Source organism: Thunnus thynnus, chromosome 11 (assembly GCF_963924715.1).
Source record: "Thunnus thynnus chromosome 11, fThuThy2.1, whole genome shotgun sequence".
Lineage (NCBI taxonomy): Eukaryota > Metazoa > Chordata > Actinopteri > Scombriformes > Scombridae > Thunnus > Thunnus thynnus.
Window position 1 is genome coordinate 4,945,534 of NC_089527.1, and position 27,197 is coordinate 4,972,730.

Below are 27,197 nucleotides of genomic sequence, written 5' to 3' on the forward strand. Positions count from 1 at the left end.
TGTTGTATCGATGTTGATTATGATGTTTTTACAGTTTGTGTCACCATAGATTTTTCAGATTAAGCAGCAGACACCAGATGATTATGATTAATCAAGAAGTAATTTTTCTTATCTCACACAAAAATGCAACAACAGCAACAGTGACTAACTAAAAGTTGGACAGAGGTTAAATACTTGAAAGAAAGCCTTTATTCAAAGGACAAAACAATAAAACCTGATATACATCATGGCAAAAGACAACATTAGCAATGTGTACAAAATCCTGCAAAGGAAATATGAAATTTTGTTGGAGTTGAGTTGGAATAAAGTTGGAACAACTAAAGCTAATAAACAAATGAGGAATGGAAAAGCTAATTCTTTATTTTAGAGAGAATTTGCCTGGAAAATTAACATTGGATATTTATTAACCCCAGAATGTGTGATCCTGTGTTAAAACAAACATTAAATCCTCACTGTGAAGCAAACTACACATTCTACACAGTTAGAGGTGTTTCAATTCATAGAAGTTTTCAAAAGACCCACTTTAAAGCATTTAATGCTGAGAATAACATCAACATTTTATTGGAAAAAGAACATTTATATTATATAAAAATAAATAATGGCCTCTGAATTGTGTGAAAGTGTGTATTTATAGAGGGAGATCAAACTCATAATAGAACAATTGACGCATAAAAACTATGTGAATACATTTCAACCTCTCAGATCCTGCAAATCTCAAACAAAAACTCTGAACGCCCACAGCGACAGACACTTTTCTGTGACCTGATGACATCATAAATTCAAGTGTCCATGCTCCAGTTTCCAGGTTCACAGAGAGTCTGTCTGTTAGAATTAGAGCTACAAACGATTAGTCAGTTAATCAATTGGTTAATCAACAGAAAATGTATTAAATTTTAGTAATCGAATAATCGCAAAGCAGTTCTTTGAGCAAAAAGTCACCGGTTCCAGCTTCCCAAACGTGAATATTTTCTGGTTTTAATTTTCCTCTCTGATAACAAACTTGGGAACTTGGGATGGACATTTTTCACATTACATTTTATAATAAAAAGTATATGAAAGCCATGAACAAAACAGTCATATGTTCTGTCATTGTGTTACTTATGCATGAAATTATAGTGAAAATAAATTATTCTCCTTTTTGAGGGGGACCCCCTGGAAAGCCCTCAAGGACCCCTGGGGGTCCCTGGACCCCAGTTTGAGAACCAACGCAATAAAACACACCTTTTATTCCTTTTCACTGATTGTAACCATTTCAGTGATTTTATTTCTTATCTTGTAATATGATTATTTACTCTGTGACCAAAACTACAATACAACAGCATACAGTACTTGTGCTCACCAAATACATCTGAATAAATATAAATGTATACAATCTTGATATAACATGTGTAAGACTCTGTTCAGTTCTTGAATGTACCGTCCACCGTAGTTCACTGTGCATCCGGTTTCGAGGCTTCATCCCCGGCGTCCGTCTGGCTGTCCGCTGTGCTCTGCGTGCCCGCAGACGTCTCTTTGCTCTTGGCTGCGTTCTCGCTCTGAGCCCGGTTCTGTTTCTCCTTGTCCAGCGCTTTCTCCATCTCTGTGTAGTAGTCGAGGGCCTTCCGCACCGGGTCGATAATGTGTTGCTGCAGCATTAATCAACAGTGATCAATGCATGCTGAGATTTATTCTATCATAAAGTAACTGACTTTTCTTGTTCACCTACATTTTCTACTCCTGACTCGTCTACTTTTAGTTAAGTGAGTGATTTCCTACATTTCCCATAATTCTTCCTGTTGCTTTGGGTTAGTTCTGTATACTTTTGTGAATTTTTAAAATAAATTACCTCCAGGCAGGGGAAGAGGTTGGCCAGCTCGATGAAGAGAGGCAAAAGCACAAATCTGATGAAGCCTGTTTGAGATGAAGGCTTGGTTATCTTATCCCGATCCATGAAGGGGGTCACTGGAAGACCCTCTAACTTCTCCACGTCACTCTGAGGACCAAAGAGAAAGTCCACAAGGATCAGACTGGAATGGCTTGTGCACCTTTTGATGTTGTCTTTTACTTATTAAATCTATTGTCCCTGAATCAGAATCAGAGAGCTTCGTCTAAACACAACACCAGACAGTGACTTGCTGGTACACCGCGAGACTCGCTCACTTAAAGGATATAGCTGGCGATTTTCTATATTTTTCTCATTGTCATCAAGTGTCATGTACAGAGCCAAATATACAATGAACTGATCCTTTTTACAGTCTCTGGAGAGTAGTTCCTTGTAAGGCAGACACCACTGAGCATGTGCAGGATTGTTAGCTTTGCTAGCTTGTTGTGCTACCTATCACAACCTCTTGACTTTGTGCTGAAGTTCGGAGCCACATTCTCGCACATGCTCAGTGGCGTCTGCCTTACATAGAACTACTCTCCAGGGACTGAAAACGTGATTGCTGTTATTACTCTTTGGAGTCATTTCTAAATAAACTAACGTGACCAAACTCTTCATGGTGATGGAACATGTCACTCAGAGCAGCGGTGTGGCTCAATGACATGTTTTTAATAGTTTTTGGACAACAACAGAGGTCTACAGTACAGAGGAATAAGATATATCAGGCTTTGGATAGACACATACAATACTTATCAGTAGCCAGCCTTACAAAATCAGGTTTTGAATCAATAAGACAACACATACACAGTGTGAAATGTCTTTACTTACAGCAGGATTCAGTTACCTGGTTGTAGAATTCCTGCAGAAGACAGTCCAGCCAGGGTTCAGCCACTTCCATGGGCCGCGCCTCGTTGGATATGTCGCTCACTTTGATCAGAATCATCATTAGCTGCTCACACAACAGGAAAAAAAACACACAGATAGATGAAAAAATCTGGGATTAAATTAAAAAACCAACCGGTTTTGACCATAAAGGCCCTGTACCCTGATGAAGACCTTTATGGTTGAAACCGGTCGGTTTTTTAATTGTAAGTAGCCATGTTGAATAAAGACTTTTTAAATTAATCCCAGATTTTTTCATTCCTGCTCCACGCATGAGTGCCTGAAGTTTGTTTTTTCCTTCTACATAAAAGAGCAGGGTTGGACAGCTGAGTTTTTGATATTGTTTGAATTATGGGGGAGTCAGGAGTGGGCTGAGATCCCCTTAGAGCAACTTAAGTTTAAAATTTCAAAATGCTTAAAAGGTATCTCTGCACACCTGACTGTATGACAGATGTGTCAGAAGTCAGCACGACTTGAAGACAAGTACACATATCTCAAAAACTGTTTTCATTTCATATTTAATACGTTCTGGTGTAAACGATCGGTCTAGCAGTAATCAAGACAGTGTGTGGGAGTTTTTCACTTTGATACAAGCATTTCTAATCCTATGATGAATGATTTAAGAAATATAAATCAAATAAGAATCCAACGACCCATCAGTTCAATAGTTTTAACTGTGTGGTTCTGACTTTATCTTGGCCTATGGATGAAGTCACTGGGCATGATCCCAGATGTCATTCCCCATCTGCCCTCGTTTCCTGTCCTCTCTCAATGTCCAATAAAGGTATATAAATACCACCAAAAAAAGAAGAAATGTTTGTATGTATTGTTGCTTTGTGCTGATTTTGTATTGTCTTGTTTTGGATCATTTAGATCATTTTTGGGGCATTTTTGCCTTATTTAACAGCTAGAGATATAGAAAGGAAACATGGGGAGAGAAAGAGGAGTGACATGCAACAGCGGTCCCTGGCCAGAACTGAACTGGTGTTATTGTAGTTACATGGTTTCATCAGTCATAATAAATGACTACTCTTGTATCAGATAAACGTTTTTTTGTTATATAGATACAGATTAAGTTGGAATTACTTCACGCTCTTGATAAACAACAGAATATAACTGCTGCTACTAATAAGAAGAGAAATAAAAAGTCATGTTATGTTGTGTTTACATCAGCTCTCCTCTCACCACATCTCTGTGGTCCTTGTTGGTGAAGTCAAACGCAGGCAGGATGGACTTGAACTTGTTGAGGATCTCGTTGTGTCTCGTCATGTCAGTGGCCAGAATACATCTGCAGTTACAACAGGATAAAGAGCATGATGCTGCCGTGTTATTCTGACTGAATAACATGAGAAAACGTGCATGTTAAGAGAAAAAGAAAGACGATCTCACTTGATGATCCCTTCTCTTATCCGTTTGTACTGATCCATGGACAAGTTTCTGAAGATGTTGCTCTCTGTCTACAAAAAAATAAGAAAACCATGTGTTCATTATCACTAGTTTAACTGTATTATAATCCCCTTTATACCTCCTGCCAGATATATGTAACAGAAGATCAAAATTCACTTTCCTGAATTCATGTCTAACAGGATGTGTTTCATGGCAGCTTGGATAGAAAAGTTCTGAAGAGAAAGTTTTACCTCCTCCAGGATCTCAAAAGCTACAGCACAGTGATGGTTCTCCAGCGGAGAGATGTCGTTGTAGCGAAGAGCGAGTTCAGTCCGAGCGTTTATCTGAAAGATGGTTGTATATCACTTCAGCGTTTCCTGATTATAAGCATAGAGTTTAGAGCTACAACTAACGATTATTTTCACCATTGGTTAATAAAAAATAAATATGATGCATGACTTTCAAAAAACTTTCAAAAAAAATAATGATGCATCACACACTACAGGATATTATTAAGATTATCGTACCAGAGGAAGCAATGTGCTACATCACAACCTCTTGACTTTGTTGTTTGTTTTTATAGTCTCACAATTTCTTCCAGTAAAAACCTAAAAGTCAACCTGCTGTTTTCAACCTTTACTGGAAGTGTGTTTATCTTGCTGCATAGCTGTGCACCTAATGAAGACTGTCATTATTGGATTTTTTAAACCCTGAAATCAATCAATTAGCCTCAAAATTCCAGTCACAGTGAAAAGTACTCCTACAAGAGTGTACAGGATACAACACACCTAAAGACATCAGATTTGTATATATATTGATGTAAACTGCAGATATTGATGATAATATTTATGTATTGTACATCAAGAAGTTTGTTACAGGGACGCCCGGTAAGTAACTTGATACCTGGTAGGCATTGTTGTATCCTGTGTGGTCGAGGTCGTGGCACACTGCAGAGGTCAGCATGATCAGCAGGTCGATGTTGTCCATCTTACTCCTGAGGTCAGTCAGCCAGATCAAACCGTACATCTGCTCACAGTTAAACAGGCGGTAAAATACAGAATGAAAACTGGTGATAATCCATGAGTGAAGTGATAATTCTGTGATTTTGTGCCCATGAACAAAACCTTTCACATTACACAAAATCATCTGATTCAAGGATATCAAAGATATTGATTAATGCAGGTTTAAGGAATTGATCTTTAAGCAGCAGAGATACATTAATACGTTTATTTTTCACAGAAATGTTACTAACAGGAGTTTAAACCATCACATGTCCTCCTCTGAGGTCGTGTTGAGAGCCTGACTGATTCGAGGGACCTCTCTAGATGTCCTTCACCAATTAGCCATCGAGATGATGGCATACGGGTAATTGCGCAATTTGATGATTACAGACACAATTGGGCTCTCCGTGATTTGCTCACAATTTAATATAACGTCATTGGAGCACAAACACACACATGCACAGACATGTTTTCATCATTTCAGAGGACATGACTTTGACCTACATTCATTTCCTGGAGACTTAACCTAACCTTAACCTTAAACTTAAACCAAGTCTTCACCCTGAAATCAAATGATTTACATTATAGGGACTTGCTTTTTGTCCCTAAAAGGGAAATGAGTCCCCACAGATAGATTTATGTCCCCACAACATGAGTAATACCTGGTACACACACACACACACACACACACACACACACTCACCATCTGGGTAACACAGAAGCAGTGCTTGAAGTTATGAAAAGGGATGTTGTTGTATCTTCGGTAGACTTCAAACAAGAACTGCTGCAATACTTCAGGCTCAATGTTGTAGATCGCTATGAAATCTAAATCTGTGTACATGACCTGCAGGAGCACCATTATCTCTGCGTCCTCCCACTGCCTGCACACACACACACACACAAAACACCATGAGACAGTGCTTAAGTATAGAGAGCAGAATATTTGATATTGTCCGTTATTTGCCCGATCCCCTGGAGCACAGAAAGAGATATAGATGTGGTATATAAACTGGTATAGACATACTGTATCCCACATTGAAAAGCTGATATCTGAAACATTTAGTTGAAAAATTGAGCAACCTCTAAGGTCTAAATATCCTGGTTGACAACGCCAATGAAGTCTAAAGTTAAAATAGAGCCAGTACAACATACTAGGCGCCGGCCAAAGAACATCTGGTGACGGGACCGGAGCCAGTGTTATCTGCTGGACTGAAAAAAACTGTGTGATCTCCAAAGTCTCTCATTACTGGTGAAATGTGAACAGAAGTCAGAGTCAAACTGCAGCATGTATTAAATTTATCACAATTTGACACACTTATTGCCGGCTTAAAATATATAAAGCTCAGAGCTTTGTCAGTTTCTAGTATCTGCACAGTATTCCAGTCCATGTGTGCTTCCAAAAGTACTGAAAATAAATTACCTGATTTGGATCCTGTTTGTTATTTTGTTACATATGTTTTTTAGCAGTTATGAAACAAAATGGAAAACTCATATTATTCACACGGGACTTGAACTCACAATAGCATAATTATACCAGAATCTTTAATTTACTGTCTAAATTATATGTTTAATTTGTGCTTCTTCATGGTCGTGTACATCAGTCTTATTATGTCTGTTTAGTGAATAGGTGTGATCTGTACTTGATGTCTTAGGTCTCATTAATTTAAACCAGTCTTAACTTATGTCTGATCTGAGTTGTCTTATAGAAATAGCCAAATCCTGGTTCAGGTTCAATTAAGACAGGCTTTTTACAGTAAGACCAGTTTTTCTGAGCTTTCTTTATGAAACAACGCAACCAGGATTCCACATAACTACCACTGAACATTATGTCAGTTACCTCTTACCTCTAATATATACTGTAGAGAGTAAAAACATGCAGCAGTTTTATTACATTATGTATACAAATGTTTGTACCCCTATGTTCAAATGGCAGGAATGACTACGCACCATGGAAAAGTATGTTTAATAGGGTTTCAAAGGAATCCTGTGATTTTCTTTGATAATGTGACCGAGCTTCAGTTCTCATTTTGTAGCCTCAGCCTAACCTCATATCTGTCCACCTCCACCTTTTCACATTTGCTTTAAAAGCTTTTGGACAAACGAAATGATGACCAAGCCTTTACTGAATGCGGCATGCGCTTCCTCCCCGTGAAGCGCACTTCAAACACGGTGTGCTGATTAAGCCTTTTATGAAGGCCTTCTTTTGATTTGTGAGCCCTCTGCGGGCCCTATTCATATTGAGATGAGTGTGTTGATCAGAAGAAAAGGGTGAGGGCTCCTATCCTCTTCAGAAACACGTCAGAGATGCTTGTTGGGTACGAGTGTCATTAGCTGACCGTCTGCTTCGCTGTCTGTACACGCTGAGAAAACAGGTGCACTGGTTGTTTGTATGTGATCATGCATGCACACCGACACCCAGCGCATCATGGTGATGAACACCGATGCTTCAGATGATATAAAACACCTCCACTGTTATATTCATATACTGGTCACTTACCAGTTATCAAAGGTTGGAGTCTTTAAGTACTGCCTCACTTCTTCTGATACTTCCAGAGAGCTGCGAATGTGACAATGTGGATATTTAAACATATATCATATGGAGGAAAATAGTTATTTCCTGTCTGTGAGTTTTGCATGTGCACGTACCTCATTTGAAGGAACTTTTCTCGTACGTGCTCACACTCCTCTCTGGTCTTACGCAAGGTTCTCTTGTGGTAGAACGGAGAGGGCTTATGTGTTCCCTCTGACAAGTCCTTGAACAATCCAAGCCAGCTCAGATGCTCCACACTCTGAAAAAGGGTGAATCAGCTCAAGCCAGATGTTAGAGAGACACATTTTTCCATCAGTTCACCAAATGGCAACTAAGTCCTAAAGATTTAAGCCAGGAATGACAAATTATTTATTATCTATTGCTAAGAATAAGGGCATTTTAGCTAAAGAATATGTCATGTTTTTTTTTGTTTTGCCAAATCTTTTATCACTAATTTAAAAATAGTAACAAACTGCACAATTTTGGAAAATTTAACCAGTGACACATTTAAAGGTGTTGTGTGATTTAGTGGCATCTAGTGGCGAGGTTGCAGATTGCAATCAACTGAATAAAAACTAGCAAAAAACACGAAAGGCTCTCTCTAGAGCCAGTGTTTGGTTTGTCTGTTCTGGGTTACTGTAGAAACATGGCGGTGCAACATGGCGGCCTCCGTGGATGAGGACCCGCTCCCTATGTAGATATAAAGGGCTCATTCTAAGGTAACGAGAACAACACAGTTCTTATGTCCAGGTGATTATACACTAATTAAAACATACTTATTAATATTATATTCCATTTCTGGCGAGTCTGTTCCACTAGATGCCACTAAATTCTACACACTGCACCTTTAAAACAGCATTAATTTATTTATTTTTTGACCACTTGGGAGCAGCAGAGCAAACTTTAAAATTTTATTTTCTTCTCTATGGTTTTCTGTATTTCCCAAATTTCTCAGGCAGCTTTAAAATCACAGAATACTTCGGCCGTACCTCTAGTTTCTCCCGGAATGAATCCACCTGTTTCTTCATCTCATACACGACTGCAGGAGTCTCACCAGCTTCAATCAGGATCTTCTTCTCCAGACCCTGCAGTCTGACACCATCAGTAAGGTTTTCAGTTATTACACATCCATCTATACATCTGGACTGTTTTAAAAGGCTCAAATTCTTGATCTCACACTGTTTATCTGACCTCCTTGTAAAGCATCCTAATCCCAGATATGTGACACATCAAACAATCTGATGAAAGCATAACTAAATTATCTATTTCCTATCTTGTCTACCTTTTCTCCATGGATGAGAGGTCAAATCCTAGCGCACCAGCAAGGTCGACACCTAAAACGACAAGAAACGAAGCAGACTGTCAACAGTTTTTAAAAGAAACCCGCATACTCGGTTTCCCATGTTGCCAAGGTAAAGATACCTAACGGCTCACTGTTGCAGTCGGCGGCCACCACCTCCAGCTTGTAGCAGGAGTTCGGGCTGTTGGGCTCCAGATGTGGGGAGATGTTGATGATGTTGCCTTTGGGGTTGTACAGCTTCAGGATGTCATGAGGTCCCGCCTCGGCTGCAGAGCGGAAAAGATCTGGAAAAAAAAAATGACTTGTGTTCATTTGACAGTATGGCCTGAGAAATTATTTTACTGCTTTCATAGAGCAAACTGTAGAAGACTGTAAAGTGCAGCTGAAAACTACTTAAAAAGCTAGTGAAGTGACCTGGAGTTATGGTTTTTTGGGGGGTTTTTGTTAGGCTTTTAGGTACAATTTGCTAATGATGTTTACAAGTTGTAACTAACAGCTTCATTAATTGTTAATAGTAATTTTCTGATACTTCATAGATCAGTTATGACAAGGATAACAACAACTTTTGAGTTGCCAGCCAGGTTGTGAAAAATCCCTTTTATTTGACTAATTGGACTGAATGACACTTATCTAGTGGTCCAAATGACCAAAATCCATTTTTAACAACTTATTAGACATTTATTAATTGGTTACCAACATGTATACCTTCATTATTACCAAATAGAAAGATAAACACTGTCCAAAGAGGTTTTTTAGTAAACTGGCAACCCCCATATATGGTCTTATTAATAGCTTATAACTGATCTATAAAGCATTAATTAATGATTAACATTAACCATTTTTAAAGGCATTAGTTACAACTTATAAAACCTTAATAAAGATTTATTAGAGCACAGTACCACTTTTCTATAGTTTTGAAGGCTCCCCCAGAGATACGCATATCAACACGCTTCAAACACAAAATAAAAAGTCACTTTTAAAAAAAGCTAAATATTCTTTGCTCTATAACACTAGTAAAATTAAAGATGTCATCCAGACATGTGTTAGGACATCTAAAAATGAAAGAGTCCTTGTATCTCAGGGTCTTGTTCACAAGTGAGGGTGAGATGGAGCTCTCTTCTGGCCTGGGAACGCATTGGGATCTCCAATGAGGAGCTGGAGTGAAGGATGTCTGGGTTTCCTTACTCAGTCTGATGTCAGCATGACCCAATCCCGGATAAGCATTGAAAAATGGATGGATGGTTTTTCAACACATCTACTCGTCCTCCCTCACTGAAAAATCCAGAATCAATGAATATGTAAATATTGTTTATTTCAAAAGTTAAACTACTGGACCCAAGATGTCTCCTACTTCACTAATTCTCAGTGTTTGTGCACTGAATGTTTCAAGCTTCCACATCTCATTTGTGTTAATTGCATAATGGACCACAATTGGCTCCTAAACTAATTGTAATGTCACAAATTATGCTCGTAGATGGACGCCTTAAACTAATTTTCTTTCTAGCATCAAACTGCACACACAGCATTCTGCACAGTGAAGTAACAACACGCAGTGATTTACACTCCACATCGATATATACAGTATGTTAACAAAAGCTGATTGCTATCTATGAAAAATCCACTAAGGTGCTTTATTTGGCCTTCCACGCCACTTGAAACAAAGCCTACATAATAGCCAGTGCCAGACAAAGCCTCCAACCGATGTGACAAGTGAGGAGCTGTCAGTAGCAGCTGTATCACTGTACCTCCAACACTTACAAGTCTCTGTTTATGTAATGATTGACGTATGTATTTGATCTATGAACACAAGTTTTTTTTTCTTGTGTCAGTTTATAATAACATCTCAGATATTCACATGATTCTTCCCTCTTTCAATAACTGTAAAATCATGGGAAACATGGGTGAAGTTTGGCAAATGTACAGCATGACCAAAAATGTGTTCATATTCCTCAAAGTAGCAATTGCATATTAAAGAAGAGTAGATACAAAATCAATACTATAATTGCAGATATGGATATGTGTGTATGTGCACTCTGACCAGTGGTGGAAGAAGTATTCAGATCCTTTACTTCAGTAAAAATACCAATACAGCAATGTAAAAATACTCCATTACAAGTAAAAGTCCCGCATGAATAAAGTAAAAGTACATAAGTATTATGAGCTTGATGTAGTTAAAGTATTGCAGTAAAAGTACATAAGTATTATGAGCTTGATGTAGTTAAAGTATTGCAGTAAAAGTACATAAGTATTATGAGCTTGATGTAGTTAAAGTATTGCAGTAAAAGTACATAAGTATTATGAGCTTGATGTAGTTAAAGTATTGCAGTAAAAGTAGTGGTTTGGTCCCTCTGACTGATATATTATTATATATGACATCATTAGATTATTAATAGTGAAGCATCAGTGTTAGAGCAGCATGTTACTGTTGTAGCTGCTGGAGGTGGAGCTAGTTTACACTACTTTATATACAGTTAGCTAGTTTAGTCCAGTGGTTCCCAACCTAGGGGTCGGGCCCCTCCAAAGGGTCACCAGATAAATCTGAGGGGTGGTGAGATGATTAATGGGAGAGGAAAGAAGAAAAAACAAAGTTCTGATACACAAATCTGTTTTTCAGTTTTTGGACTTTTTCTCTAATCTTTGATTTATGGTGAAATATTGGATCATTTGAACATTTATTGAAATGAAACCATGTGAGAAGTTTAGAGGGAAAAATCACTATTTGGTGGAGCTGTTAACAACTCATAGACATGTGAAATGTGACCCCGACTACACACTGCTTTTTGTAAGACGTCAAAAGCCAAAAAGGTTGGAAACATCTTTAACAATGTGTTGTATTTTAAAAGCCATTTTAAAATCCATTGTGTCAAATCTTCATCTGAAAAGTAACTAAATTTAACTGAATAAATGTAGTGGAGTAGAAAGTACAATATTTCCCTCTGAAATGTAGTGGAGTGGAAGTATAAAGTAGTATCACATGGAAATACTCAAGTAAAGTACAAGTACCTCAAAATTGTATGTAAGTACAGTACTTGAGTACTTAGTTACTTTCCACCACTGACTCTGACATACCTTTAATACCTTAAAATACATTTCTAATGAATCAATTTTCTGCTCCTACCTTTGACATCTTGGGCAGGACAATCCAGCGGGAACTCAGCCTGCTCCGGTCTCCCGTTCACTGTGAAGTAGATGATTTTTGTTGCCATGTCATGAATTCTGAGCTACTGATGTTTCTGTGTGGACTGCTGATCTGAATCTATCGTCTGTGTCATCTCATTATTTTACTGGAACAACACTCCACCCCCTTGTTTTTATCCTCCCCACCTCTTCCTCGGCTCCTCCTTCCCTGTCCTCCATGTGGACCGTGTGTTTCTGAATGACAGACAAATTAATGCAAATCAAAGCACTCAAAGTAACAACTAGTTGCCTTTTTTCCATCTTTTTAAGGATGCTTATTTCTGTAGTGGTCCAGGCGCACTACAACTTAACAGTCAGGTGCCCATATAAGCACTGAAACAGGTTTTTCTTGCTGTAATCATTCTTCCTGTTCATACTGACCATTAGGAAATTCAAACGCACTTATAGTGTAAGTGATGGGGGACAAAACCCACAGTCCTTCGATTTGAGCAAAAAATTATTTAAAAGTTTATCTGACGACAATAAGGAGCTTCAGCCGCCTGAGACAAATAATAGCGATAGTCTTTGTAAAAATCCCCTCTCGGTGTCTCGAAAAGAGGGAATTTGGCACTAAAAAGACAGCAACTTTATATATATTTTATATAGATTGACTTGATTGTACTAATTTAGACTGCTGTAGCCCCATATTATCTTCCAATGAACTAAATACATTTTAGCACAGAAGGGGGACTGTGGACTGTGTCCCCCATCACTTACATTGTAAGTGCATTATGAAGGGATCTTCTAGTGGTCAGTATGAACAGGAGGAATGACATAAAAATGCTGCTAATAAATAAAATACAAGCAACAATAAAATCTTCAAACTACATATGAGAATCTCTTTTTAAAGACAAGTTACTTTCATATTTCTGTATTATAGTTGTAATTTTCCCTTAGATTCATTGTGGGTCTGTTGTCCAGACATTTTGAGTGATGTGTTCAAAATATCTGTCTGAAAAAAATATCAAATAATGAAGAGAACATAGTACAAAGCCACTAAAGAGACATAATTTTCATTTTTTTCCCACCCTGGCGCCTCTTTGTCCTTAGAGCCCAACCAGAGTTGCCCTTAAAGAGTACTGTAATTGTTACTTTCTTTTCTCTTTCTTTCTTCCTTTGGTTAATACTGTCTCTCCCATATGTTCTCTCTCCCTCTATATCTTTCACATAGACAACCCAACCACCCACCCACACACAGACACACACACCTACCTACACACATGTGTACTACAAGAAAATCTAAACCAAACATTATGCTTTTTGGCCTGTTTGTTTGTTATATTGTTGTTGTTGTTGTTGTTGTTATTGCTGCCGTTTTCCTTTTTTTTCCCTTTTGTTTTGGTTTTTCTGCGTCTAGTTCTCCCTCTTGTCTTGTGCTGTTTCATATGTGTCTTCATGTTGGTCACTACAAACAAATACAAAAAACAAAAAAACAAACAAACATAATTTCCAATCAATTCCTGCTGAAATGTATCCATTATAACTCCCATATCATCAAACCCACAGCTAGATATTAGATAGCATGGTATTATACTAGCTTGCAGAGCCAATAGTCTCCAGTCTGCAGTAATTATGCTAACAGATTAGCTTGTTGTTGGTACAGCTAGCTAGCTTGCTTGTATGTTTTAGCAGTCCCACAAGAGACTTCTGTACATTTCTGCCAAGTGTAAAATCTAAATTAACTATTAATTATGATTTGTGATATAATTATGAGATACTAATTATATAATATCTCTGAGATACTCATTATAAGATGATTAGTTAGTTATTTTTTTCTCCACAGACCCTCCTGGGCTCTGTAGAAATATAACAGATGTGATGGATAATGTTATTATATGATTATTTGTTAATGAGAGATGTATGTGGTTGATTTTTTGTGTGGCGGAAATGGTCTTCCATACAATTTGTTGTATTAAATGTTCACCCCTGACTATAACTTTGAAAGGAGATACTCCAAACCGGAAGACGGCGCTATGCGGACTGCACGACTGTAGTTCAGACTCGTGTAAATCCTTCCTTCGCAGTTCTTTGGTTGTCGGTCAACACGTGGTCCAACCGGATGAGTAAACCAACGTGGTGTCGGTAGAGTTGGTTCGGACAGCGTTGTTTTTATTTGTACAGTTTATGTCAGTTATCTTTAGTTAATCGAGATGACTGAAAGTTCAGCAGAGTCGGCGTCTAAGCCGGCTAAAGAGCTGCTGGCGCTGAACCCCAAACAAGAGTCAGAGTTCAAGAAGAAGGTTCAGGAGGCGAAGAAGAACAAATCCAGCAAGGTGGGTCAGAAACCTGAGAGAAACATCACGATTATCTTCTAGCTCAGTGGTCCCAAACCTTTTTGTCCTCTGATCGCTTAAAGTAAAGCAAAGTCTACCTCGGACCCTTCGTTACATGTTGTGTTGTTTACCAGTTAATTAGTGAATCGTTTTGTCCATAAAATGTCAGAAAATAGTGAAAAATAACCACAGTCCAGGTTACATCTTCAAATGTCTGGGTTTATCTGACAAACGGTCCACATTTTTGCTTAAAAATGACTAAAACGATTATTCAGTTGTCTAAATAGTTGCACATTAATTTTCTATCGACCAATTGACTAGTCGATTAAAGTTGCAGCTCCAGAGGACTTAATCTGTTTTATTTGAGTAACTTTTAGAGGTTTGAGGAGGTAAATCCACAGAAATCCACAAGACATAAGAATATTATTTAAAAAATCAGTAATGCATATGTGTACATGTGTATGTCACGTGTCTTCCGTGTCTATAAACTTTAATTAAAAAGTTGTTTATATTTGGATGAAGACCACAGCAGATATTTTGACTTGTCACAGCAGGAAAAGCAAAGGTTTACTAATTTGTTAGTTCCCCAATTCTAGTGTGACATGATGCTGAAACTGAGGCCGCTAAATGGATTCATCCATTATTATTTTTATTATATACACTGAGCTTTTCCTACTGTTGACATGTCAAAATGTCTTCTGTTTAAAAGGTCTGTGTTGCTTTATATATGAAATTTATCCATTAAAACGTGTGTAAATGCATAACTGATTCTGGCTGTGTATTACACACATGTACATTTTATGTCTGTGTAACTTAATCCTCATGTTTATTGTATTTTTTTTTTTTTCTAAGGGGATCCGTTTGTCTCCTGGAGTGATTTATGTCGGCCATTTGCCTCTCGGGCTGTTTGAGCCGCAGCTCAAAACTTACTTCGAACAGTTTGGGAAAGTCCTGAGGCTGCGGCTGTCCAGGAGTAAAAAGGTAACCTCCTCCATCATCTCCTCTCCTGTCCTTTAGAAATCTAGCAAGAAGAAAATGTTTAGATTTTGCTAAGTTTGATATATGAGATGTTGGTAGTGATCCTGCTGAGTTGTCTCTCCTCGCTGATCAGACTTTCGGCTCGGACTGAAAATGATCTCAGATGTAACAGTGGTCTGAGTTCAGATAACTGAGCCTAAAGTATTCTGGCGCGTTAAGCTTATCACCTGCTCACTCATTTGCAGAGTGATAAAACCCATGTGCCAACAAAAACATGAGGGGGAAACTTTGAAAGCATGAAATAGGAAATGGGTTTGAGTCAAATATGTGGTATGAAGTCATTTAAGAAATGTAATAGTCATCTCATTTCTGTCTCATTTCTCTTTACTTGCAGACAGGTGGAAGCAAAGGTTATGCATTTGTAGAGTTTGACTGTGATGAAGTAGCCAAGATCGTAGCGGAGACCATGAACAATTACCTGATGGGAGAGAGACTCATCAAATGTGAGTAAAGGTGCAACGATGACTCATGATTCCTGTTTTCCTACAACGTCACCCGACACATGAGTTAAAGCAAATAGATCCCGTTAGTGCTATGATGCTAAAACGTGACGCACTCACTGCTCTACACGTAACTCTAAACACGTCGCCTCTCTCGCTATTTCATCAGGTCATGTGATCCCACCAGAGAAAGTACACGAGAAGCTGTTCGTCGGCTCCGAGAGGGAATTCAAAAAACCCTCGCATCCCGCCGTCGCACGCTACAACAAGAAACGCACGACAGAGCAGATCGCCAAGATGACGGAAAAACTCCTGCGCAAAGAATCGAAGCTCCGCAAGAGGCTCGCTGCGAACGGCATCGAATACGACTTCCCGGGATTTGTAAGTGTTGAGAGTTTGGAATATTTCGTTTAAATGGCAGCTAGTTTAAAATAAATCACTCCTTGGATAAAAACAGTATTGAACATGGAGTTATTTACATGTTCAGCACTACTTTGTTTGTTATTGTCTTTTGTTAGTAACCTTTGTGCTCCTTTTTTTTTTTCCAGGCTGCTCAGGTGCCTCTGAAGAAAAAATCTGACGCCATGAACGCCTCAACGTGTAGCGATGTAAGACCAATACTAACGATTATTTTCATTATCGACTAATCTGTTGATTATTGTCTTGATTAAGTGATTAGTTATTTGGGCTATAAAACGACAGGAAATGGTGAAAATGTGCCCGAGGTGACGTCCTCAAATGCCTTTTGTCCACAACCCAAAGATACTCAGTTTACTGTCATAGAAGACGAAATAAACTACAACATATTTATATTTGAGAAGATGGAATCAGAGAATTAGGACTTTTTTTTCTTCAGAAATGACTCAAAATGATTAATTGACTGATTTTGCTTTGGCACAGACTGAAAATGACCCCGGATGAGTCAGTGGTCCGGGGTCAGATAACTGTGCCTATAGTAATGTGGTGCGTTAAGCTTATTACGTGCGTCTCCCGGTGGCATCGTGATAAAACCCATGTACCAACAAACTCTATCTTTTTAAACAAATCCTCTCAGTATCACAATGAGCACGTGTGACTAATGAGCTCGTCTCTTCCTCCTCAGGACGCCACACCCGTCTGCACCCCGTCTCTGCTGGAGAGGAGGAAGTCTATGGTCGTCAACGAGGACGACGAGGACGACGAGATCGTCATTAAGATGCCGGCTGTAGAGAAAGACGAAGAGGGTTCGTCAGAGGAGGAAGACAGCGACAACGAAGAAGAGGAGGATGATGATGATGACTCGGAGAGCGAGGAGCCTTCTGAAGGAGACAAGGCTGCCACAGAGGACGCGGAGGCGCAGTGAAAGTCTCAGTTTTGGTTGTGGACTTGGTTCTCTGGTTGTCAGATCAGAGATGAGGATCACATGTGGTCTTCCATTTGCTTTGAGTGACGGGACGACTTCAAACTGAAATCACTGAGTATCTTTTAGTATGTGGACGTCACATAACAAGTTAGAAAGAAGCTTGTATGAAAGATTCCAACATAATTGTGGGTATTATTGTGAGTAAAAACATCACAATGAGGACTTCTTTGACTCATTTACATTTCAGTTTTGGAGCAGGCTGTTTCCTTCCCTTATAGGGCTTTAATGTTGATGTAAAACAGAAGCAAGTTTTTGTTTTTTTTGTGTTTTATAACCACACTTGTGTAAAAATGTGGTTAAATTTGTACTATGTAAACTATGATCTTTAAAGAATAAATATGAGAATCTACTCTGGAGCAGGCATTTTAATACGCAGGATGTTTATTTTACAGAAGAACAAAGAATGAAAGAAGAAACAGAAGAGATCGTACCTTTGACCACTGTTTATTACTGGCCTGTATTGTGTGTGAATCCTTCACATGAATTGGTGATATAAAACCATAACCCTCCCTTTACCAGAAACTGTAAATAGTATGTGAACTTTCATTGTTTCACAAAGTAAAGACTGTAAGACAATAAACTGGTTGCTGTAGCTTGTGTTTGTTTGTGGGTTTTTTCCTTTGAAATGTTGATTTATATATGTATTCTGCTTACATTCAATAAATATGAAAGAGTAGAAAGTCCATCTTTTTGTTACTATACTTCCACAGCAGCTCATTATTGTATTCATATCACCTGTTTTTTGTGGTCTCTCACTGTTCATGTGGACACCTGACTGTTGTTTTAAGACAGACTTCAAAAATTGTAACTTATCCTTTATTTATTTAATGTTTATTTGTGTAGGTACAAGCATATAGCATGAACTTAGCTAGTTTGTAATGTCTGACACTAGATGGGCTTTTAAAATACATAAAACTCAACAGTAAAATACACATGAAGCTGCACAAGATTCAACAATACATATACGTGCATTATAACACGAAACAACAAAGTACACAAAGAAGTAAAAAGTTAAAAGTTCCATAAAACAATGAGCAGCAGAGCACTCATGACTACATGACTGATCCCTGTTTAACCTTCATCTGACCAAAATATTTAACATACAAGAATTAATTACTGTAAGAAACAACCATCATAACAAAATGTTAACTTGTTTCTTCTAAAAACATTATTAGTTATGTAATTAATGTCATCTGAAACACCCCCATCATTATTATTATTTTAGGAAAGTTACAGTTAATTTGCATATTGTGTAAAATGAAAATATATACTTTGATTTAATACAAATTGTAGCTATTATCCCAATTACAATCACAAAGCCTTCTAAATGACTGACAGAGAGCCCCTACCCCCCTGATAGTGTGTGATACTTTAAATTAGGACCCCTGGCAAACATGAACTCAATAAATAGTTGACAAAGTCATGAAGAACTGGAATGATGGAATAAAGCACCTGTGAGATATGACAAAACTTAAACCTCTGGGGTCTGCAGGGACCCCGGTCAGCAGGATTCAGGTTTTAAATGTAAATCCTGCAGCTTGTTGAACGGTAACAACCTTCCCACTGCGCATACTGGAAATCACAGAGCCCGTTTATCCAGTAGATGTCGCCAGAGGTCGAGTTATACACTACAAGTTTTTTTTTTTTTTTTGCATTGCCATGCGACAGTTTTCCAAGTGCCAACATCATCCCTGGATCTACTGCGCCTGCGCACGACGATCCCATTCTTGTCCTGCAGGCAGCATTCCGGGTGGAGAGAGAAAGAGAAAGACACAAGAGATTTTTTGGGCCGTACACTGTAATATTTGGTACAAGACACAGGAGCTGTATGACCAAACCAGCCGCGGCTTTCAAGCAGGATATGGTGAGTAAATACAGGAATAATGAATGTTCACCTCCTCGGCACATTTTCTTGTCTTTGTGCTGCCTGTCTGTCTGCCTGCCTGCCTGACGTTTCATTGAAAGGAAGGGCTCCGCTAGGGGCTAGCTTTAGCTTTTATCCCCCCTCCTCTCCTCCTCTATCATCTCCTCTCCTCTCTCCTCCTCACACACACACACACACACACACCTACTCTTGTCTGGCAGGGTGGGAAAGGGTTAGCCAGCTGTTTTTACAGAGAAACAAAAAAAAAAAGGGAAAGGAGTGTTTTAATGGTGAAACACAGAGGTGGACGTTTTGTATCACGTTTTAAGTGTTTAGAGGCTGTCAGGGCTGCTCCTCCTGCGTTTGGTTTTGCTAGCAGCTAACGTTGCACAAAAGCAGAGAGCTGTGTGTGTGTATGTATATATATGTGTGTGTGCGTGTGTGTGTGTGTGGCAAAACAGACACCAAGCAAATCTGGCTGACAAGGATGACTGGCCTGTCAAAGGTGAGAGTAGAGCAGTTTTAAGGTGGTATATTGCAATGCAGTAGCAGAAAATTGCCATGTTATTAAGTTATTGACATGCAATGCATTTTTTATGGTTTTAAAGGAAAGGTTTACAGTTTTTCCATATGTGTTTTCAGTGTAAATGATGGAGGACAAAATCCACAGTGTGTGCAAAAACGCATTTAAAAGTTGATGTGAAGCTTATATGAGGCTTCAGCAGTCTGAGTTAGTCATATCAAGTGGATATCTGACACATTTACAGTCTTTTATAGCATCGAATTCCCTCTTTGTGTTTCCTCGGACAGTGTTGAGCTGCGGTGGAAGTATAGTAACAAAAAGAGGCACTAAATAGACTGTAACGTTGAAAGATATCTACTTGATATGACTCATTTGGACGACTGAAGCTTCGTATTTCAACGCTCATTCGGGCTCCTGACTGTTGTTTTTAAGGTAGCCATGAAAAATTGTGAACTTGTCCTTTAAACAGAATACTTAGCAACTCAAAGAGCCTCATATGTACAGTGCTGACACATTATTACTAACATGTATCACACTCAGACCGTTGTAGCTTCTTTTTAACATTTATTTACACTCATACACACTCTTACACTTGCATGTCAGTCATGTACAATACACTGTTTTATCCACTTATATGTTTAGCTGCTTTTAACCTGAATTTTACTGCTTAGCCAGAGATCATATCTACATTACATCACATGACATTGTTTATCTGTATTGTGCTTGTTAAGTAAGCTAACAATTGAATAAATTTAGCAAATATCACCACAGTTAACTGGTATAAAAAAGGGAGCTTCTCATATAATTTAGCTCGTGTTTGAACAATGACTTTGCACTAACAAGGAGAAAGTAGTTCACACGTTATGTCACAGAGAAGGTCATAGTCCAGTGAATTCAGCCCGTATCTAACTGCTTCAACACATGCAGGTTTGATTTTCACCTGCCAGAACAAAGGCCCACGTCTGATAAAGAGTTGTTTAAGCATTCCTTTCTGACATATAGACTCGTCTCACACACACACACACACACACACACACACACACACACACACACACACACACACACACACACACACAAAAAAAGCTGAAAGTTTGAAGGCGAGGAGAGACCCGTCAGTGTATGTATGATTGAGCAGTTTTGAAACGTGGAACAAGTAAACACTGTAGCGACGTCCTTGTGTCTTTATTCATCTGGAGTTGCTGCTGAAGTTTTACCACCTCAACCCCCCCCCCCCCCCAGTGTTTACATGGCAGTAGTAGGTTGTCAAGATGAAGCTGTCAGTGAGGAGCCTTGTCATTTTTGAATGTTTTTTTAATTCCTTTTTCCAGAGTTTAAGGCCTAAATGTGTTAGCTAAGCAGCACTGATTATTACCCTCATCACCGGCTGCTAGCGTGTTTAGCTTTTTCAACACTTACTTACTAAGGCTCGAAGTATTTTGACGCTTGAATATTAAATGATTGTCTCACATGTCAATCCCAAAACCGTGGATTTTAATTATAACAGCTTATCTCCGCTGTTCCGGGGAAGGTTTTTCCAAAAGATTTTGAAACCTGGCTGCAAGAGTGAGAGAGAGATTAGCTTCCATTCAGCCACAGGAGCATTAGTGAGGTCGACCACGGATGTTGGGCAACAAGGTCCTGGCTCCTTCCAGATCATCCCAAAGGTGCTGAGTCTGGGTCTCTGTGCAAGCAGGTCGAGTTCTTCCACACATCAGACTGACGTTTCTTTATGGACCGACGCTGAGACAGGAAAGAGTCAAACTGTTGCCACAAAGTTGTCTAGTTGAAACAATTAGGCCGTTAATTGATTAGTTGATAGACAGAAAAATAACCTGCAACTATGTTGATAATCAGTTTACATAATGTTTAAACCCTTTTCATGCAAAAATGCCAAATATGGTGTTGAGCATTTTATTATTTTCTCCCATCTTTTAGTCCAAATAATTAAATAAAAAATATTAATTGATGGTGAAAGAAAATAATATATATGTAGATTATATTAGGATTTCCCCTTCATTGGAAATAACAGCCCTATACCAAAAGTACATATGGGCAAGGGCGTCCACTTACTTTTGGCAATATAGTGTATATCACTATGCTTTTATTTTGTTAGATGAACTTCTCTCATTTCTCTAACAAAATCTGAAATAAATGTAGTGTGTGTTTGTGTACCAGCAGCATTAATAATGATGTTTCTATTTAAAATGAAAAGATTCAAATAAATGAACTCTATGTTTGTTTTCTGCTCCTCCAGGGCTCTCCAGGCCAGATCCCGGGACAAGACATGGAGCTGTGATCCAGCCCTCTCCATCTCCATTTGCTGCTTTGCCTCCTGCTCACCAAAAACCAAACCTCTTCCAACCCTGCTATAGCGGTTTGGCTCCGACTCCTCTAAGAGAAGAGAGAGAAGAGAGAGGGGGAGAAAAAAAAAAAAAAAAAGTGGGAGGGAGTAGTAAACTTTCCCCAGCTGCTGTCCAGACACACACATGCTGCATTGCTGCCATTCCCCAAGCACTGCTCCATCCATCCCTAGGGCACGGCCACTAGCTTGCTAGCGAGCGAGCTAGCACTTGGCACAAAAAGAAGGCCTGTCCTTAGGGATAAAAATACAAGCAGACTGGGTACACTTGTCTCTTTTTTCTTTTCTCCCTCTTTTCCGGGTCACCCAGCCACATACTCACCACAAGTGGGGCTTCTTTTGTTTAGCTGTCATTCCCGCTGCTTTGAGCAGTGGAGGATCGCTAGTAGGCAGCCAGTCAGTCATTCAAAAGCAGGCGGCCTGAGGAAAGCAGAGGAGGTGCTTATCTGAGGCCAGGATGATGGAGCCCAGTATGGAGAACTGCCTGGCCCAGGTCCTGCAGAAGGACATGGGCCGACGTCTGCAGGTGGGGCAAGAGATCATCGACTACATCTTGGACAAAGAGAAGTCCTACGACCTGGAGCAGGATCAGACGGCTCTCGACAAGATGGTCGACGGCATCGCCAGCTCGTGGGTCAACTCCAGCAACTTCAAGGTAAACTCCACCGACCAGGCGGTTGGAACAATAGGGATTAGTGGGATAGTGTCATGTTGTGGGCAGCCGGGGTACCAGAGTCGCCCACGCGGGTTCCAGCCTTTTCTACAGCTAAACAGTTTTATTGCATTCAGTTTTGGGAAAGTGCATTACCACAGTCTCGCTTTGCACTTTCATTTTCCACCTACTGACATTTTCAAGCTATTATGTCTCCTCCTTTAGGATGTGTCATCTTCATAAAGCATGCTATCTTTTGCCTTCAGTTTATTAGTAAATGTCTGTCACAGCTCCAAACGAGCGTGAGTTATGAAAAGGCCATCAGTCATTTAGATCCAGTCTGTTGTCAAGTGTTTCAACAGGACTGAGCATCGACAGTTGTCCTTACACATCAATAGATGTTACTGGTCTGTGAGTCAAATAGAGCAACTGGGGGGAAAAAACAACTATGCTGCAGTATAAATTCATAGTTCATGCGTTCATTCATTCGATCTCATTGTGCAGACATATAATGGGTCTTTTTTCTAGTTTGTTTAAGGAAGAATTTCCAGTCTTTCTGGACAGCTTGCTGTTTGCAGCAATGCAAAAAACTTTCTCAGGCAGGCAACGTTATTGTTCTGCTTCACCATAGAGCCTGGCTCACATTCTTGTTCTGTGATTGATTGTGCTTTATTTTGGAGTTAAATCTAGGGCACAATTTTATCTGACCCTGAATCATGATTACATGAGCAGTTCTCTCAGTGCCCGACCACAGGTTGCTTTCTCTGCCATAACTGTAGGAACACATTCTTTACTAAAGCCCTGATTTCATGTTGGGATATGCTGCTTTTACAGCATATTTATGTGGGCCTAAAAATGTCAAGAGATCTCTGCCTGAACAAAGCCGAGCCCGCCCCCCGACCGCTCAGGGAAGACTTTTAGTTGTAGTCTTTGTCTCCAGGTGTTCTCGGTGCTGCTGTGATGTACTCACCTGGACGGTAGTTTTTTATGTGCTGCAAACGACCACATTACAAACGCTGTGGTGCACTGCTTGCAAGCCTGAGAGTGAAATGTTCAGGACGCGGAGCGAGAGACGGCTTAATTGGATCTGGCCTGGTTACCGCTCAGATGAAGGGGTACTGAGGTCCCAGAGCCGGCACATATGAGGCTTCACAAAGAGGAGCAGGCCAGACAAACCTCCCTACATTATACTGAGCTTTTGCTTCTTGTTTTGCGCACCGGTGTTTCTTCTGGGTGCTAAAAAGCATGTCAAGGCTTAGGTGAGTCAGGCTGTCAACCTGTCAAAAAGCAGGGGATGATATTTCCTCTTTTTTAAGGTCTGATAGAGCCGGTAGAAACACACACACACACATCTCTGCTCTTTCAGTGGCACTACTCGTGGTCTTAGTCAGCCCCAACAGAGGCAATGTCCTCAGAACAGGCCCTAGCCGATCACTTGGCAACTAATGTGGAAACTATTCAGTTTGAGAGAGAGAGAGAGAAAGAGAGAGAGAGAGGGTGATGGATTCATTCGCCATAAATGGAGGTTTTGGGGGGGGGGGGGGGGGGGGGGGGGCCTCTAATACCAAGCATCTGTTTAAAGAAAGAGTTTTACAGTTTACAGTCGTCTCACCTTAACTTCAGTGTCATATTTAGTAACGTTTGTGTTCATAAAACAAGCATTACATTGTTGTACTGTCATACAGGTTAAGTATAGAGGAAGAAGAACATGGTGTACTCATCCTTTCATATTCCTGACTGGAAGGGGTTCAATATAATGTCAAGCTGATAATACAGTTCAGTTTGGGGTCACAACGTTAAATAGATGACAAAGTATTTTATGTTTTCTGGAAGGAAATTGTTTCTACAGCAACACTGGTACTGCATTGTGTCTCAGCTGTGTTTTTCAGCCATAATAAAAGGTCCTATCAATGTTATTGAAATAGAAAAATGCTGCGTTTGTCCCCTTTTTACAGTAACGAATAGGAGTTCACGGAGAGGACGTTTTTCTTTCGACATTTTTTGGAAATTCACTTATTCCCTTTTTTTTTGGCCTCTAAATCTCACAATTTAACATTTTATATCTCATTTGTTTAATCTGTAGGCTACAAAAACCAAAGTGTAAGAATAACTGTTTGATGTTTTGTAGTCACTGTGTGGTTGCCGAGCGACCAGTGGAGAATCCAGGAAGCCATTGTGACAAGGCCAAGAAATAGTCCGACACTGAAACCCCACTGTAAAACCACAACTTGTTGTTTTTAAACTTAATCATTTTTAAGGAATTGAGCTAGAGCTGCAATGATTCGTCAGTTGATCCGTTAGTTGATGGACAGAACGTTATTTGGACAGTTTTAAGAAAAAAATGCCAAAATTCTCTGGTTCCCACTTCTTGAATGTGAATAGTTTCTGGTTTCTTTAGTCATCTTTGACAGGAAACTGAATATCTTTGGGGTTGTGGACTGTTGGTCGGGACAAAACAAGACATTTTAGGTTGCATCTTGAGTTTAAGGAAACAAAGATCAACATTTTTCATAATGTTCTGACATTTTATAGACCAAACAACTCATTGATTAACTCATTGAGAACATAATCAACAGATTAAACGATAATGAAAGTAATTGTTAGTTGCAGCCGTAGATTAAACGAGCAAGATATAACTTGTCAATTAGTGACCTTTACAAGTGCTTGTAGGGGGATTTTGTTAGCCTTGGATAGAGGTAGGCTAGCTGTTTCCAGTCTTTATGCTAAGCTACGCTAACTAGCTGCTGGCTATAGCTTCATATATAGTGCACAGATGACTCTCATCTAACTCTTGGAAAGAAAGCAAATAATATATATATATTATTTACTCAAATGCTGAACTTTTCCTTTAATGCTTCTGGATGTTTCAGGCTGTTTTTGATATATGATGTTCAACTTCAAATGGTTACTTAAGCATTATGGTGTGTTTGTGTATGCTAACTGACTTTATCCTTCAAATAACGTTTGTTTAGTTAGTCTCAGGTGTGCTCTCAGTCATAAAACCTGTTACTGCTGGGCTGTTAATGACGTCGTCTAGGATACAAGATGATGCTAATATAGGATTTCATCCTTTGTGTGGCAAACTTGGTAACCTGCTGCCTGGCAAATACTCTGCACAGCTTCTCTTGCATCTCAAAAACATAGAAACAGAAAACTACCTTTTGGCCTTTGGTGACATATTGAAAAATGTCAATCAGTAGATTTTGTTCAGTCTTGGGAAATAGGAGTGTAAGTATCACCCAATCTGAACATATAAATGATTGTGATGAGACACTGATATTGAGCCCTCTTGTATCTGTATGTGGTGTGATCAGCAATGCCCCGGAAATGTCTTTCTAAAAGAAGCAGAAAGCATGAGCGACACACTGATTGCTGTCGCCAGGCTATTCTGACTGTTTCTAAATAGAGCGATTTAATGATTCATGCACATACAATTTCAAACGATAAGCGATCATGTGCGTGTTAGACGGGGACACCTCTTTACACAGTTGTCATTTTCCAGAGCAATCTCCTTCTGTGTGCTCCGTGCGTCGCACAGTGTGTCAAGTCAGCAGCCAGCCACCTCCCGGCTGTGGTTTCAGCTGCTAAATCAACAAGAAACAAGTCTGCATACGCCTGATGGATCGGCTCAATGCAGAGACGTAGTGGTGGTGTCGGAAGAGGCGAGATCGAGCGAGGAGCAGCGTGTTTGTCACTATGATGGTTTTTTATATAATTTTTAGTCTGTAGATAAGGTTAAATTTAGTCTTGTAGTTGTCTGACTGTGTTTTCGGGTGTGTCTTCTCATGCTTCATGCACAACCCTACATGACATAAGAAGTGTTGACTTGTGTCTGCTGCAGAGACCGACCACGCCCACCTCAAGATTCAGACTGTTGCAGTGTTTCCAATGTAATCACATTCAAAACCCTTTTGAATCACATGTCTTTTTTTATTCATTTCAGTTACATTTGATGCATTTAACTGACTCTTAAACCTGCATATAAACACCAAATGAGTGCATACAACGCTGGTTAAGCCAATCACTGCCAGATAAATCTCTCTGTGTTTCACAGTATACTGAAGTTTTTACTCTGGCGTTGGGTTTGACATTCCCGCGCTGGCCCCATGAGACTTCTAACCAGCTAACTTCCGGTTAGCTCTCCGCTAATTTGAACGGGGATAAAATCACTTAATCGCTCGGCTCTTCTAGACTTTCCAAATGTTATCGGAACGAATGGATGAAATTTTTCGGGGGTTGTGTGATGCTCAAAACAATTTATCCACTGTTTTACAGCCGCAACAGTAATGACGGAGTAGGCTACGGTGGCGCCTATGACGTAAACATGTGTAAACAGTGTTTTTGTAATTACTCTCAGTGCCTGAAGGGGGAGACAAAAGTCCCGCGCTCCACCTTTAAGTACAACACTAAAATAAACTTGTCGCCATGCCGACAGCACTGACTGACCGCAGGAGTCGGAGATGGTAGAATGATGATCATGCAATGAATTCTCAGAAAAGTAAAGAGCAT

General features: G+C 39.5%; 3 protein-coding genes and 2 non-coding genes across 6 annotated transcripts in view; 4 read left to right on the plus strand and 1 right to left on the minus strand.

Annotated features, from left to right (window-relative positions):
• Positions 1 to 245: 245 nt before the first annotated feature.
• si:dkey-219c10.4 (high affinity cGMP-specific 3',5'-cyclic phosphodiesterase 9A) lies at positions 246 to 12,271 on the minus strand. Of its 2 annotated transcripts, none has more exons than XM_067602912.1 (14): positions 12,079 to 12,271; positions 9,095 to 9,244; positions 8,943 to 8,994; positions 8,650 to 8,752; positions 7,777 to 7,919; positions 7,628 to 7,687; positions 5,834 to 6,011; positions 5,033 to 5,155; positions 4,381 to 4,473; positions 4,133 to 4,200; positions 3,929 to 4,031; positions 2,706 to 2,810; positions 1,826 to 1,972; positions 246 to 1,625 (listed from the first exon to the last, which is right to left on the minus strand). In XM_067602912.1, exons 1-14 carry the CDS (start codon positions 12,164 to 12,166, stop codon positions 1,431 to 1,433), a joined length of 1,608 nt encoding a protein of 535 aa, XP_067459013.1. In that variant the 5' UTR covers positions 12,167 to 12,271; the 3' UTR covers positions 246 to 1,430. The 2 variants fall into 2 exon arrangements, with proteins under 2 accessions (XP_067459013.1, XP_067459011.1); XM_067602910.1 differs by having other exon boundaries at positions 9,083 to 9,244.
• Positions 12,272 to 14,161: 1,890 nt separating this feature from the next.
• nifk (nucleolar protein interacting with the FHA domain of MKI67) lies at positions 14,162 to 17,882 on the plus strand. Its single transcript, XM_067602916.1, has 6 exons — positions 14,162 to 14,410; positions 15,263 to 15,391; positions 15,783 to 15,891; positions 16,058 to 16,269; positions 16,437 to 16,496; positions 16,991 to 17,882. Exons 1-6 carry the CDS (start codon positions 14,288 to 14,290, stop codon positions 17,228 to 17,230), a joined length of 873 nt encoding a protein of 290 aa, XP_067459017.1. The 5' UTR covers positions 14,162 to 14,287; the 3' UTR covers positions 17,231 to 17,882.
• Positions 15,531 to 15,660, plus strand: LOC137193308 (small nucleolar RNA ACA64). The gene has a single exon (XR_010930740.1). It is a non-coding gene; the product is annotated as a small nucleolar RNA ACA64 (small nucleolar RNA).
• Positions 16,785 to 16,915, plus strand: LOC137193309 (small nucleolar RNA ACA64). Its single transcript, XR_010930741.1, has one exon. It is a non-coding gene; the product is annotated as a small nucleolar RNA ACA64 (small nucleolar RNA).
• An 857-nt stretch (positions 17,883 to 18,739) lies between the features above and the next one.
• The window catches only part of clasp1a (cytoplasmic linker associated protein 1a), a 95,116-nt gene continuing 86,658 nt past the window's right edge, over positions 18,740 to 27,197 (plus strand). Inside the window, exons 1-2 of the mRNA XM_067602917.1 lie at positions 18,740 to 19,154; positions 21,932 to 22,691. Coding sequence (XP_067459018.1) covers positions 22,494 to 22,691 — 198 coding nt within the window. The 5' untranslated portion in view covers positions 18,740 to 19,154; positions 21,932 to 22,493. The remainder of the gene's footprint in view (positions 19,155 to 21,931; positions 22,692 to 27,197) is intronic.

Coding starts and splice junctions, on each gene's coding strand:
- si:dkey-219c10.4 (XM_067602910.1), bottom strand. CDS start 12,166: ATGGCAACAAAAATCATCTACTTCACAGTGAACGGGAGACCGGAGCAG. Junction 4,201..4,380: donor CTTTTGAGATCCTGGAGGAG/GTAAAACTTTCT, acceptor ATTTTTTTGTAG/ACAGAGAGCAACATCTTCAG. Junction 1,626..1,825: donor ACCTCTTCCCCTGCCTGGAG/GTAATTTATTTT, acceptor TTAATGCTGCAG/CAACACATTATCGACCCGGT.
- nifk (XM_067602916.1), top strand. CDS start 14,288: ATGACTGAAAGTTCAGCAGAGTCGGCGTCTAAGCCGGCTAAAGAGCTG. Junction 16,270..16,436: donor AATACGACTTCCCGGGATTT/GTAAGTGTTGAG, acceptor TTTTTTTTCCAG/GCTGCTCAGGTGCCTCTGAA. Junction 16,497..16,990: donor ACGCCTCAACGTGTAGCGAT/GTAAGACCAATA, acceptor CTTCCTCCTCAG/GACGCCACACCCGTCTGCAC.